We start from the raw sequence: 10,910 nt of genomic DNA on the forward strand, positions 1-10,910 counted from the left end.
GGCGGGGCCGGGCGGGGCCAGGCGGGGCCCTCAGGCCGCCTCCGGCTCCTCCGGCGCCTCCTCGCCCCGTCGCGACGCCCCGTCACGCTGGCATCACCACAAAGCGCCGCTCCGCTGGTATACTTCAGCGCGCACATTTTAATCTCGTTTCATCGGTTTGCTCATCGTAGTGCGTCAAGCCAGTGACGTGCTCGGGCGTAAGAGCGCGGTCTAGCCGGACGCCTCCGGGGCCGGCTGCCCGGCGGTCCTCGCGCGGTGTGTGGCCCGGGCCCGCGGGGACTGTTTAGCACAACACGGACGCGGGACAATTTTCAAGCGAAACACGGCAGATTTGTCCCTGAAGTCGTCCCTGACAAATTGGTTGTTACCCCCGGCTACAGGGCTCGACCCGGCCCCCCGGACCTGGCCAGGCGCGTCAGCCGCGGCGCGGCCTACAAAGCCAGGGGCAAAACAGTGACAGCAGCAAGTGACCCGCCCGCGCGACTCACCGTCGTCCTCGTGCGCCAGCTGGCGCATGCGCTGCACCTCCTGCGGCGGCATGAAGAGCGCCCCGAGCGCGCGCACCTCGGGGTCCCGCATGAGCTGCTCGGCGCGCTGGCCGGCCGGGCCGTCCTCGCCGCGCGCCAGCAGCTGCACGTTCCGCAGCAGCAGCAGGTCGAAGGCCAGCAGCCCGAAGGACACGAGGCTCGTGGCGTTGCTGAGCACGGCCGGGTCCGTGGGGTACACGAGGGAGGCGAGCGGCACATTATCGCCGTCGGCGGCCGACAGGCTCGTGTTGTAGTACATCTCCCGCAGGTGGCGCAGCGCCGGCCCCGGGTCCGCGCGGTACAGCGACGCGTTCACGGCGCCCACCATGTCCTGCCAGTCCTGCCCCGCGCGGCTGGCGGCCAGCCAGTCCTTGAGTGCGTGCAGGCGGTCCTGCACGAAGACGAACACGGGGCTGTCGGCCTCCTCCGGGGCCTCGCCGTCGTAGTGGAAGGTCTCGTCCACAGCTTGCGGGGGCTCGTCGCTCAGCGCGTGCCTCCACTCCGGCGCGCTCGCCGCCTCCGCCATCATGGGGTCGGCCTCCGGGGGCGGGCGCAGCTCCTGCGCGGGGGCCCACGGCCCCATTGGGGGCGGCGGGGGCGGCGCGTCCAGCGGCTGCGACCAGGCGCGAGGGGGCGGCGGCGGCCGGCGCGGGGGCGGCTGCGGGGGCGGCACCGCACTCTGCAGAGGTTCGCGCGGAACACTCTTCTGTGGGAGGTGTCTGTACTCCAGCTGCGGTGTCTCTGCCACCTCCTGCACCTCTGGCACCTCTGGCTCGGGGGTGGTAGTAGATGTTGTGCTGGTCGTCGTCGTCGTCGTGCTTGTTGTCGTGGACGTCGTAGTTGAAGTTGAGGTGGACGACGTCGCGGGGGTGGCGACAGCGTCCGTACTTGTCGCGTCTGGCTGTTGCACCTTCTCCACCTGGCCCTTGCGTTTCTTGGGGGCGTGCACCACCGGCGAGGGCTGCGCTGGCTGCGGTGGATGCGCTGGCTGCGCTGGCTGTGCGGGCTGCCGGTCTCGGGGGTGGGAGTGCACAGGGGGGTGCGGCTGCAGCTGGGGCGCCACCCTCAAGTCCTTGAAGGGGTCCCTGCTGGGCGCGTCGTGCTGCGCCGTGGTGGCCATCTTAGTGGCGGCGCTCAGGCCCAGCCACAGAGTGATGCCCACGAACACGAAGGTGACGACGAGGGCGATGCCGGCCGCCAGCACCCAGCAGCGCACCCCGCGGTGCTTCTGCTTGTCCGGGACGCGGAGCACACCGCCGTGCTGCAGGCCGTGCAGGTGCATGCCGTGGGCGAGCTTCACGTGCTCCATGGCGCCGAGCCTCACGGTACGCCTCGCGGTACGCCTCCGGGAACACCCTTGGTACGCCTCGCGGGACGACGGTTGGGCACGGACTGGAGAGCACGGCGGGCCCCGGGCTCCGACCTCACTCCGGCGCGGCTAGGACCTCCCGTTTCCCTCCCCTCCGCTCCCCGCGTGACCGCCGCTTCCTCCTCCTCTCCTCCTCACTCACTCTTTCCCTCTACCTTTCTCCATGCACACTTTTTCTCCATTTTCCCCTCACTCCCCTGCCATCCGGTTAACAAGTGTCACCCGGTCGCCATCCCGGCGGGGTCCCACAGCTGGTCATATAGTTCATTGTCTCGCCTTCACTCCCGTGAGGTCGTCCTCCTGGTCGTTACCCCGGCGACTGCGTGCAGAAGTCCCGTGGGGGCCCCTCCTCCTCCTCCTCCACGTGCGTCTTGCGTCTCCTCGGGTCCTTTGTCCCCCCCCCCCCCCTCTCCGCCTCCTAGCGGTGCGCTATGGTATACTCCGTTCTCCGACCGCAGCCCGCTGCACGCGATACTGTGCTGTGCGCTCCTGGCGGGCCGGGCCTATCCGGACGCGCACTCTGCATGGGCGGCGGCGCGGCGGCCCCGGCGTCCCTCGGGAGTGTCCCGAGGTACCCGGAGGCATCCCGGAGGCGGCCCGGACCAGAGCGAGAGGAGGGGGTAACGCGGTTCAGTTCGCAGCCGCGGAGCGGTGCCCTGCGGAGACCCATGCAGGCGCACGGCATCGCAGTAACAATGACCCGCGGAGCTCGCGGCTCGCGGGGCGGAGGCGAGGCGTCTCGCGGCGCGGGGGCGTGCGTGCGTGCGTGCGTGCTCGTGCGTGCGCGAGCGCGTGTCCCCGTGCAGTTCCACCAGCGCAGCACGACGACAATGAGAGAGAGAAAGTTATTGTATTCATTTTCGCGACTCGCGCGGTAGTCAGTCATTCAGTCAGACTGCCTGTCTGTCCCGCGGAGTCACAATGTGACGGCGACGGGAAAAGGCTCAAGCTTAGCTGCGCGGCGCCGCGCGGCGGGCCATGCTCTGACGTCCGAGGCGGGTCCTTTTACGTTGCCGACGGGAGGCTGGCGACGACGTTACCTGCGCTGTTCGTCGTTCAACTCCAGGCGGGTCGCCTCGCGGGTCTTGGCCCCAAGCCTATTTAAATTTGCTCGAGGTGCTTGGCCATCGCGGACCCCGGTCACGGCGTGGGCGCGACGCTCGTGAACGAGCCGCCCGCGCGGTTGGCCACCCATCGGCCGCCGCCGCGAGCAGGGCTGCCTCCGCGCGCCGAGCCGGGCTGAGCTGAGCGACCTCCGACCGCTCGGGTATTATTGACAACATTCCACGCCTCCGACGCACGCCGGGTCCTCCTCTCGAGTGGCAGTTCCGAGAATGATCACTCGCCACACGCCGCCGGTCATCACGACGATTAATTGCCCATATTGCTCGTCCAAAGTCCGGTGGCGCGAGCGGCTTATCTCGCGGCGCGCGCCCGGCGGCCAGCGCTTCGAGCACCTCTAGCACCTCTAGCACCTCTAGCGCGTCATTTCCATCGAAATCTGGCCATTATCTCGGCGAAGGTACGACTATACACAAACGCCTAGAAAACCGTTGTGTAATCTTAAACTTGAGGACCCTTATTAATCCTACATGTCTTTCGTGTGAAAGTAAAGCATAATGACACACAGGCGGGAAGCAAATTTCCTCTTGTCCTTGTTTATTTATTTCCTTGTTATAAAGATACAATTTTCTTGTTGACGAGACTACATGTGTTGGGATAGTCGACGCAAGGCCACCTGCCAAACTGTCTTCCCTTTCTTGTTTGTCCGCCCTCAACAGAGTCCGCCTCCGCGTTCAGTGCAGTGCAGCGCACTCCACGGCGTTTAACATATGCGCCTCCCCGAGATGCCTCCTCAGCGGCCGCTTGTCCTTATCTTGCCGCCCCCGCCGTCCTATCTCAAGGCGCTGCCGCGGTAGCCGCCTGGCTAGATAAGCCCTTCGGATTGAAATGGGATATAAAAAGGCCCTCGTCGTGATTTGGCGCCCACCCCACCACACGCGGCTCAACCATGTGGAGGCTCCTGCTGCTGTCTGTCGCCGTCTCGGGCGCCCTGGTGAGTGCTGCGGCTCCAGCAGCCCGCTGGCTCGGCCCGGCCCTCCACTCGCTGACGCAGACTTCCTCCCCGTGTTTCAGGCGCTGTCGCCCCTCCAGTCACAGGTCCACCTCCCCCTCTCCGCGGCCAGGCCCATCCCCCAGAACAGTAAGTAGAGCGGGCCACTTTGGATGTACTTTATTTCTCCACGTTCTGTCCCTGCCCTTCTGCCTTCCTGTGAACCTCGTGGCTGAAAAACCCCGCCGTATTGTAGTTGTACTGTACCCGCATCTACCGTCTCTGAGCATGGCGCCTGTCCAAGAGCGAGTAGGCCACCCGCCCGTACGGGCGCGTGCGACACAGCGTAACTACGAGGTTCCACAGGGTTTTTAGTTGCCTGCCCGGTACTCAAGAGATCGCCAAGAAAGTACGTCCGTTTTTCTCAGATTCACTCGACGTACTGTATTACCGTAGCCAGCGCTCGCAGCCTGCAAGACTCGGGATAGGCCACCCCGCAGTGCACGCATGCGCTGCAGGCGAGATGTTGCCTACATAGCAGGCGCTATGAGAGCTTGCTCGCTGAACCGAATGGCGGGCGTTCTTTTTGTACGATTCCTAATGCACTGGCCGTTTGCGCAGTCCCCGCCCTGCGCATCGTTGGAGGCAACGAGGCTGCCCCCGGCCAGTTCCCTCACCAGGTCGGCATCTGGATCTACAAGCACAAGAGCAAGTTCTTCTGCGGCGGCTCCATCCTGAACCAGAACACCGTCATCACCGCCGCCCACTGCGCCGAGTAAGCAGTGCTCTTGTTCATTAAAAAACAAATGTTCCGATCACGACCGTTGAATCTCTCCTCATCCTCATATCCTGTGTTTTTCTCACCAGGGCCGGAGACAGCTTTGAGATTGTGTTCGGCGCGCACCACATCAGGAAGGACACCTCCGTGGTGAGGGAGACAACCAAGAAGCTGGTGCACCCCAAGTACCAGGACGACGGCCACATCTCCAACGATATCGCCCTCCTACACTTTGACGTGCCGATTGATTACAGTAAGTTTCGGTCGAAGTTGGTCGGTTCGCCCTTCCTTGGCTTGCCTAATGTTTACTAACGCAACACGTCATCCCTGCTCCCCCAGCTGAGACCATCCAGCCCATCAGGCTCCCCAGCAAGAGCCAGGGCAGCCTCTGGCACGCGGAGGTGACCGCCAGTGGTTGGGGCCTCCTGCACACCGGTAAGTACACGGCGTAAGGCCGCCTCGCCGCCTCGCGCGCGCAGCCGAGTGGAGTGTGACCGCGGGCTCGCTGTTTCCAGACGCAGACTCCGTCGCCGACACGCTGCACTTCGTCAAGTCGCGCATCGTGACCAACCTGTACTGCAAGGTGCGCTACTTCCTCAACTACGTGCGCGACACCAACGTGTGCATATCGGGCTGGTGGGCCAAGGGCACCTGCGAGGGCGACTCTGGCGGCCCGCTCGTCGTGTACGAGAAGGACGGCAAGCCCACCCTGGTGGGCCTCACCTCGTTCGGCATCAGCCTCGGCTGCGAGGTCTCCTGGCCCTCCGTGTTCACGCGCGTCAGCAGCTACGTGGACTGGATCGAGGCGGGCATCAAGGAGCTCTCCGGACAGTGAGCGCCCAGTCGTGCGACACGAAACAAACCACTCAAAAAAAACAAACTTGAAAAAAAATAAAAATAAAAGCAACATATTTTGAAATGACACAGAAGTGCCTGTTTGTGCCTCGCTTTCCAGTGTTCCATTCATTGGCGCCGCTGCGCCCTCGCCGGCCCCACCTTTACCTTGTCCGATAGGCCCGGCCGCCCCTAGCAGCGCGTCCCGCCCGGCCGCTTCCTGTCAAAGACAACGCGTCTATTAGCGCAGCCCGTAAGGGGGCGTGCGCAAATGCTTTCTTTTCTAGAAGGAGCGGTGCTCTTTGTTGACGGAATTTGTGTTGTAAAGCGAACTTTTTGCGGCGATGCCATTATACAAGTCGGCTGTTCTAAGCCTCCTATTTTGTCTGGTCACAAACTCTGCACCGTATGCAATTGAGGAGTTGCATGGAAGCACATCATTAGGGAAGAAGAACAAGGGGACCGGAAACTGGTATGAGAAATTGAGCGGTTAACCGATCAGTGCTAAACAGCATTAGCGGCGCTCATCGTGGATTTGTCAACGCTACAATTTCACATTCTATTTCCGATATTCTTTTACTTCTTTCCTGGTCGTCTGCTTCGAGGCAATTCCTCTATCGTGCCGAACGGGCTGGCCACCCTCACCCACCATCACGCCTTGTGGTCCCGTGTGACTATGCCCTGTAGTATTTATTGGTGGAGTATTGTTGTAATAGGACTTATATGACGCTTTTAACAGAACGAAACAGAAACTCGAAAAGCACGTGGAAAACTACTCCACCCGCTAGAAGAAATGGAATTGCGTGGTGCGCGTCGTTTAAACTCGGCACTGATTAGTGGCGGGAGCCAAGTGAGATGACGCCAACAAGAGCGACAACAGGGCGAGGCAGATCATCGGTTTCTGACGGAAAGGGCGAGGGAGCAGGACGGGGCCCTCCGGAAGCAGCCCGTCGCGCTTCCGCCCGGGCCGCGGCCAGCAGGCTCGCCAGCAGGTGCGTTGTCCAGCGCGGGGGCCGCCGCGATAGCGCCTCGACGCGCAGCTATAAGTCGCGCCGGAAGCGGCCGCGCGGCTCAGAGGGAGTCCAGTCCAGCCATGCCCAGGTCCCTGCGCGCCCTGCTCCCGGCCGTCATGCGGGTGTCCGTCGCGGCGCTGTTGGCGGGCTGGCTGTGCGCCGCCCGCGCCCAGGTGGGTGCCCTAACGGTGTCGATGCAACGTCGTGCCACACAAGTGGAATCCGTGGTGCTGCACTAGTTTTTGTTTTGATGCCCGAGTTGGGCAGCTGCTAAGAGGGGAACGTGGCTAATTTCTGGTGCAGGAGACCGACTGGTCGAGCGTCCGTCTCAAGACGGGGGAGCCACAGCTGCTCCTCCAGCACGTCATGGACGTCGAGATGGAGGGCGTCGACTACCCCGACAACGCGTTCGTCAGCCGCGGTGAGTCCGACGGTCCCGGTGGGCGCCCGGTGGGGAGTGGGTAGGCAGCCCAGCCGACGCGCGCGACCGGCTGGCGGCCCGTCGCCGTCCTCCGACCGCGGCGGCCGCTGAGACCCTCCTTACGTCAACATTGACGGTGGTGTTACTGTCACTTTGTTGCAGTGGGAGAGACGCGCTCCGGGGGTGACGCGGCCAGCTTCCGGATCGTGGCGGGGCAGGAGGCCGAGCCGCACCAGTTCCCTTGGCAGGTGGGCATGCTGATCCAGGGCGAGGACGGCGAGATGTTCTTCTGCGGCGGCTCCCTGCTCACGCCCGAGTGGGTGCTGACCGCCGCGCACTGCGCCGAGCCGTGAGTACGCTGCCGCCAGCCTCGCCTGCGCGTCCTCGGCAGCACCACCCTCAACCCCACCCTCAACCCCACCCTCTGCGCAGCGGGTACATCTTCGAGGTGATCCTGGGCGCGCACCGCATCCGGGAGCGCGAGGAGAGCCAGCAGCGCTTCAAAGTGAAGAAGACCGACTCGACCGTGTTTGTGCACCCGGAGTGGGACGCAGAGAAGACGGCCAACGACATCGCCCTCATCAAGCTTCCCAACGCCGCCAAGCTGAACGGTGCGTCCTGCCGCTGCCCCTTGACGCACTCCTGTACCGAGTGTAAAGGCTAATACCCCCCCAGTGTTGCGGGTTTGCATATACCCAAGGGGCTATGGTGCCTTACGGGCAGATCGAGTAGGCAAACTCACAACACTGTGGTTTAATGCCTTGGTCCATTGCCCTCTGGCCCATAAAATATCTTATGTCTTTGTGAAAGAACATTATTTTCTCTCGAAAATGTTGCGTTTTTAGCACACCTTTTATGTCCTTTGGACAAATCTGTACGATCTTTTTGTGCACCCCTGACGTGACTGTTCCAGAGTACGTCCAGCTGACGCGCATCCCTTCGAAGCAGCGCGCGGAGGCCTCGTTGTGGAACAAGAACGCCACGATGAGCGGCTGGGGCAAACCCAGCGATTGTAAGTGTGCCACATGTCTGCTCAAAATGTTATTTTTATTTATTTTCCCGAAATGCTTTTCCTGAAAACTACTCTTACGGTTGATACTTTTAAGATCACACAAAACCTGTTTCGTTTCAAAAACTGTTTTCAGCCGCAGAGTCCATATCGCCAGTGCTTAGGTTCGTCGTGACGAGGATAGTGTCCAATTACTACTGCAATTTCCGATACATGTTCCTCATCATAAAGGACACCAACATTTGCGCCTCCGGATTTTCCGGGAAGAGCACCTGCAACGTGAGCGCTACAACTAGCTTCGTGAGCGCTGGCCACCGCTCCGCCGCTCGGTCTCGCGGTTTGATCACTCACCGTGTTCTCCTTTCGCAGGGAGACAGCGGCGGTCCGCTCACGGTACCGGACGCTGACACCAAGCCCACGCAGGTCGGCGTCACCTCCTTCGGCATCGGCCTGGGCTGCGAGAAGTACTGGCCGCCGGCCTTCACCAGGGTCTCGGCCTACCTGGACTGGATGACCAAGATCACGGGCGGAGGCTTCCATGACACCACAGACCTGGGGCCGCTGAGCTCCAACGGCACCCTTTGGTGAGGACGCCCGTCGGCCAAAGGCTGTCGGACTGCAACTCGGGAGCTCAGAGCGGACGGCCAGTGTCACCACGGGTCTCACCACCACGGGTGTCACTACGGGTGTCACTACGGGTGTCACCACGGGCGTCACCACGGGCGTCACCACGGGCGTCACCACGGGCGTCACCACGGGTGTCCACACGGGTGTCCACACGGGTGTCCACACGGGTGTCACCACGGGTGTCACCACGGGTGTCACCACGGGTGTTGCCACGGGTGTCACCCCCGCCCCGCACGGGGACTGGCGTCAAGGGCGCCGCGCCCCCGCAGGCATCAGCAGGTGACTCAGCAGTAATGTTTGACGCGCGTCGACCATCTCTCGCGGCAGTATATTCTCTTTGCCAATATTTTTATTATGCTTTGTTCTCAACGATACGTACTGTCACGCGGGCAAGCCGACGACCAGAGGCTCGGCAATATTTTTTTACGATACAAATAAATAAATATGCCGATTCCTATAACGGATTTGAGATTTCAATTGTGTATTTTTATGACAGAAAAAATGTCTGTCAGAAGTGGGATTCGAACCCACGCCCACAGAAGTGGACTGCGACCTGAACGCAGCGCCTTAGACCGCTCGGCCATCCAGACTTGTTGTGATCGGTTGATTATTGTATACAGTTTGTACAGCGTGTCACCCTTTTTAACATTATTAAATCTCGGCACCGTTAAAGTATTAAAAAGTTAGTGTCAGAAGTGGGATTCGAACCCACGCCCACAGAAGTGGACTGCGACCTGAACGCAGCGCCTTAGACCGCTCGGCCATCCTGACCTACATGTCAAGGCCGAGCGGTGGGGCTTACCCTCGCGGCGCTCCCCTGGCGCTACGTGGCGCCCCGCCCTGCCTCGCGCCTCGCCGGCTCGGCAAGAGGGGCCGGGCCCGCTCCGCTCCACGCCCTGCGCGCACGCGCACAGCCACGCCGGCCGCGCCGCTCCCGAGCCGCCGCGCCAGCTGAGCGGGTTGAGGGCCCTCTTCTCCTGCTGCACGCTCGCCCTCGCTGCAGGCCCGGACGTGTCCGCGGGCTGCGCTGTGAGTCACTCGTGTGCCGCAGCCTTGCTCTACTCGGGCGGGTAGTAGTATCGGCATCGGCCTCTCCGACGAAGTGATGCAATGCTACTCGCGGACGTCATGCAAGCAGCCGAAACCGAACCGAGGCACGCAGGCTCGGCCGGCAGCAGGCTGGGGTCAGCACGGCGGGAGCGCAAACAGCTACAAGCCCGCGGCCGTGCCTCTCCCTATCACACGTGCACGGCCCAGCGCGCCCAGACCTCTACACCCTTATCACCTGACCAGGTGGTGAGCGCGAGTTTCCTCCTGCACGGTGTCGCTATCTGCTGGAGGAAATTGGACGGAGCCTTGTGGTCAAGCAGCAGCTGCCGCTGTCTCTTGAACCGCAGTTCTTACAGGTACTTATTTTGGAAGGGGGGGGGAGGGGGGTCACTGACACGGGTTCATTGAGAAAGAAGCAGGACGGTGGCTATGACTAACGCACGGGCCCGCGCGGGCTGTCCGTTGGCGAGCCGCCCTGGAGCAGTCCCCTCCTCCGCACCCACCCGCGTCTCGCCCACTTGCCCAGGTCGCCTGCGAGTGACGTCAGGCCCCCCGAGCCCCGTTGCGATTTCACCACTCGGTTGTCACGCGGTCGAACATACAGGCTGTCCGATTGGCCCCTTAGGCCCCTCACTATTGTTTTTGTAACGCTGCACCGCATGCAGGCGTGCCGGCGGGTTGCCTACTCACTCGACGCCGCGGTGAGCGAAGGGCGAAGGTACGCCAAATCCTCGTGCCAGTCCCGCTCGCACGCTGGCATGCGGTACAGTATTTATCACACTTAGTGGGGGCAAAGCGTATACTGGGCGTTTCAGTGCACGCGGCCGTGCTAGTGGGTTTGCTAGCTACTCCCTGCCCACAAGGCGCCCGCAAGGCGCCATGGGCCTGAAAGAGGCAACCCTGCCTCGCATAGGCGCGTACTCCGAATCAGTCGATAAAGCATTCCGGTAAAGCTGAAATACAGAAGAGCACGGGGAAGAAGAAAACGGAAATCGCTATTCTTTAGCATGGTGACTTCCGTTTTCTTGTTCCTCGCATTCTTCTGCATTTCAGCTTTCCCGAAATGCTCTATCAGCGGGTGGAAACTCTGATGCCGCTCTGAAACAAGGATCGACTTTTAGGCTTTACCCCGGAAAACGCCATTTTGTCGTCCTTAATGTGAGAAAACGGAGAGACCAACTCAAAATCTGAGCACAGCTATGAATTCAGCGTGTTGTTCTGTGTGCATT

The 10,910-nt window shown here is 61.9% G+C and overlaps 3 protein-coding genes and 2 non-coding genes across 5 annotated transcripts; 2 read left to right on the forward strand and 3 right to left on the reverse strand.

Moving 5' to 3' along the window:
- Positions 1 to 488: 488 nt before the first annotated feature.
- Positions 489 to 1,902, reverse strand: LOC127752130 (uncharacterized; the record flags this gene model as incomplete). The annotated part of the gene is made up of 1 exon (XM_052276766.1): positions 489 to 1,902. A coding segment is annotated over exon 1 (1,348 nt), but the record flags the coding sequence as incomplete, so codon positions are not given.
- Positions 1,903 to 3,795: 1,893 nt separating this feature from the next.
- On the forward strand, positions 3,796 to 5,656 carry LOC127748739 (brachyurin-like). The gene is made up of 6 exons (XM_052276767.1): positions 3,796 to 3,952; positions 4,033 to 4,099; positions 4,571 to 4,724; positions 4,817 to 4,980; positions 5,067 to 5,162; positions 5,243 to 5,656. The coding sequence occupies exons 1-6, from the start codon at positions 3,908 to 3,910 to the stop codon at positions 5,560 to 5,562; spliced, it is 846 nt and encodes a 281-aa protein (XP_052132727.1). The 5' UTR covers positions 3,796 to 3,907; the 3' UTR covers positions 5,563 to 5,656.
- A 146-nt stretch (positions 5,657 to 5,802) lies between these two features.
- LOC113209952 (brachyurin-like) lies at positions 5,803 to 9,108 on the forward strand. Its single transcript, XM_026427729.2, has 7 exons — positions 5,803 to 6,747; positions 6,878 to 6,995; positions 7,158 to 7,344; positions 7,428 to 7,606; positions 7,909 to 8,007; positions 8,141 to 8,283; positions 8,374 to 9,108. Exons 1-7 carry the CDS (start codon positions 6,655 to 6,657, stop codon positions 8,590 to 8,592), a joined length of 1,038 nt encoding a protein of 345 aa, XP_026283514.1. The 5' UTR covers positions 5,803 to 6,654; the 3' UTR covers positions 8,593 to 9,108.
- Positions 9,109 to 9,137: 29 nt separating this feature from the next.
- Trnal-cag (transfer RNA leucine (anticodon CAG)) lies at positions 9,138 to 9,221 on the reverse strand. The gene has a single exon. It is a non-coding gene; the product is annotated as a tRNA-Leu (tRNA).
- Positions 9,222 to 9,318: 97 nt separating this feature from the next.
- Positions 9,319 to 9,402, reverse strand: Trnal-cag (transfer RNA leucine (anticodon CAG)). The gene has a single exon. It is a non-coding gene; the product is annotated as a tRNA-Leu (tRNA).
- Positions 9,403 to 10,910: the final 1,508 nt, after the last annotated feature.

Source organism: Frankliniella occidentalis, unplaced genomic scaffold (assembly GCF_000697945.3).
Source record: "Frankliniella occidentalis isolate FOCC.00 unplaced genomic scaffold, Focc_3.1 Scaffold4332, whole genome shotgun sequence".
Taxonomy (NCBI): Eukaryota; Metazoa; Arthropoda; class Insecta; order Thysanoptera; family Thripidae; genus Frankliniella; species Frankliniella occidentalis.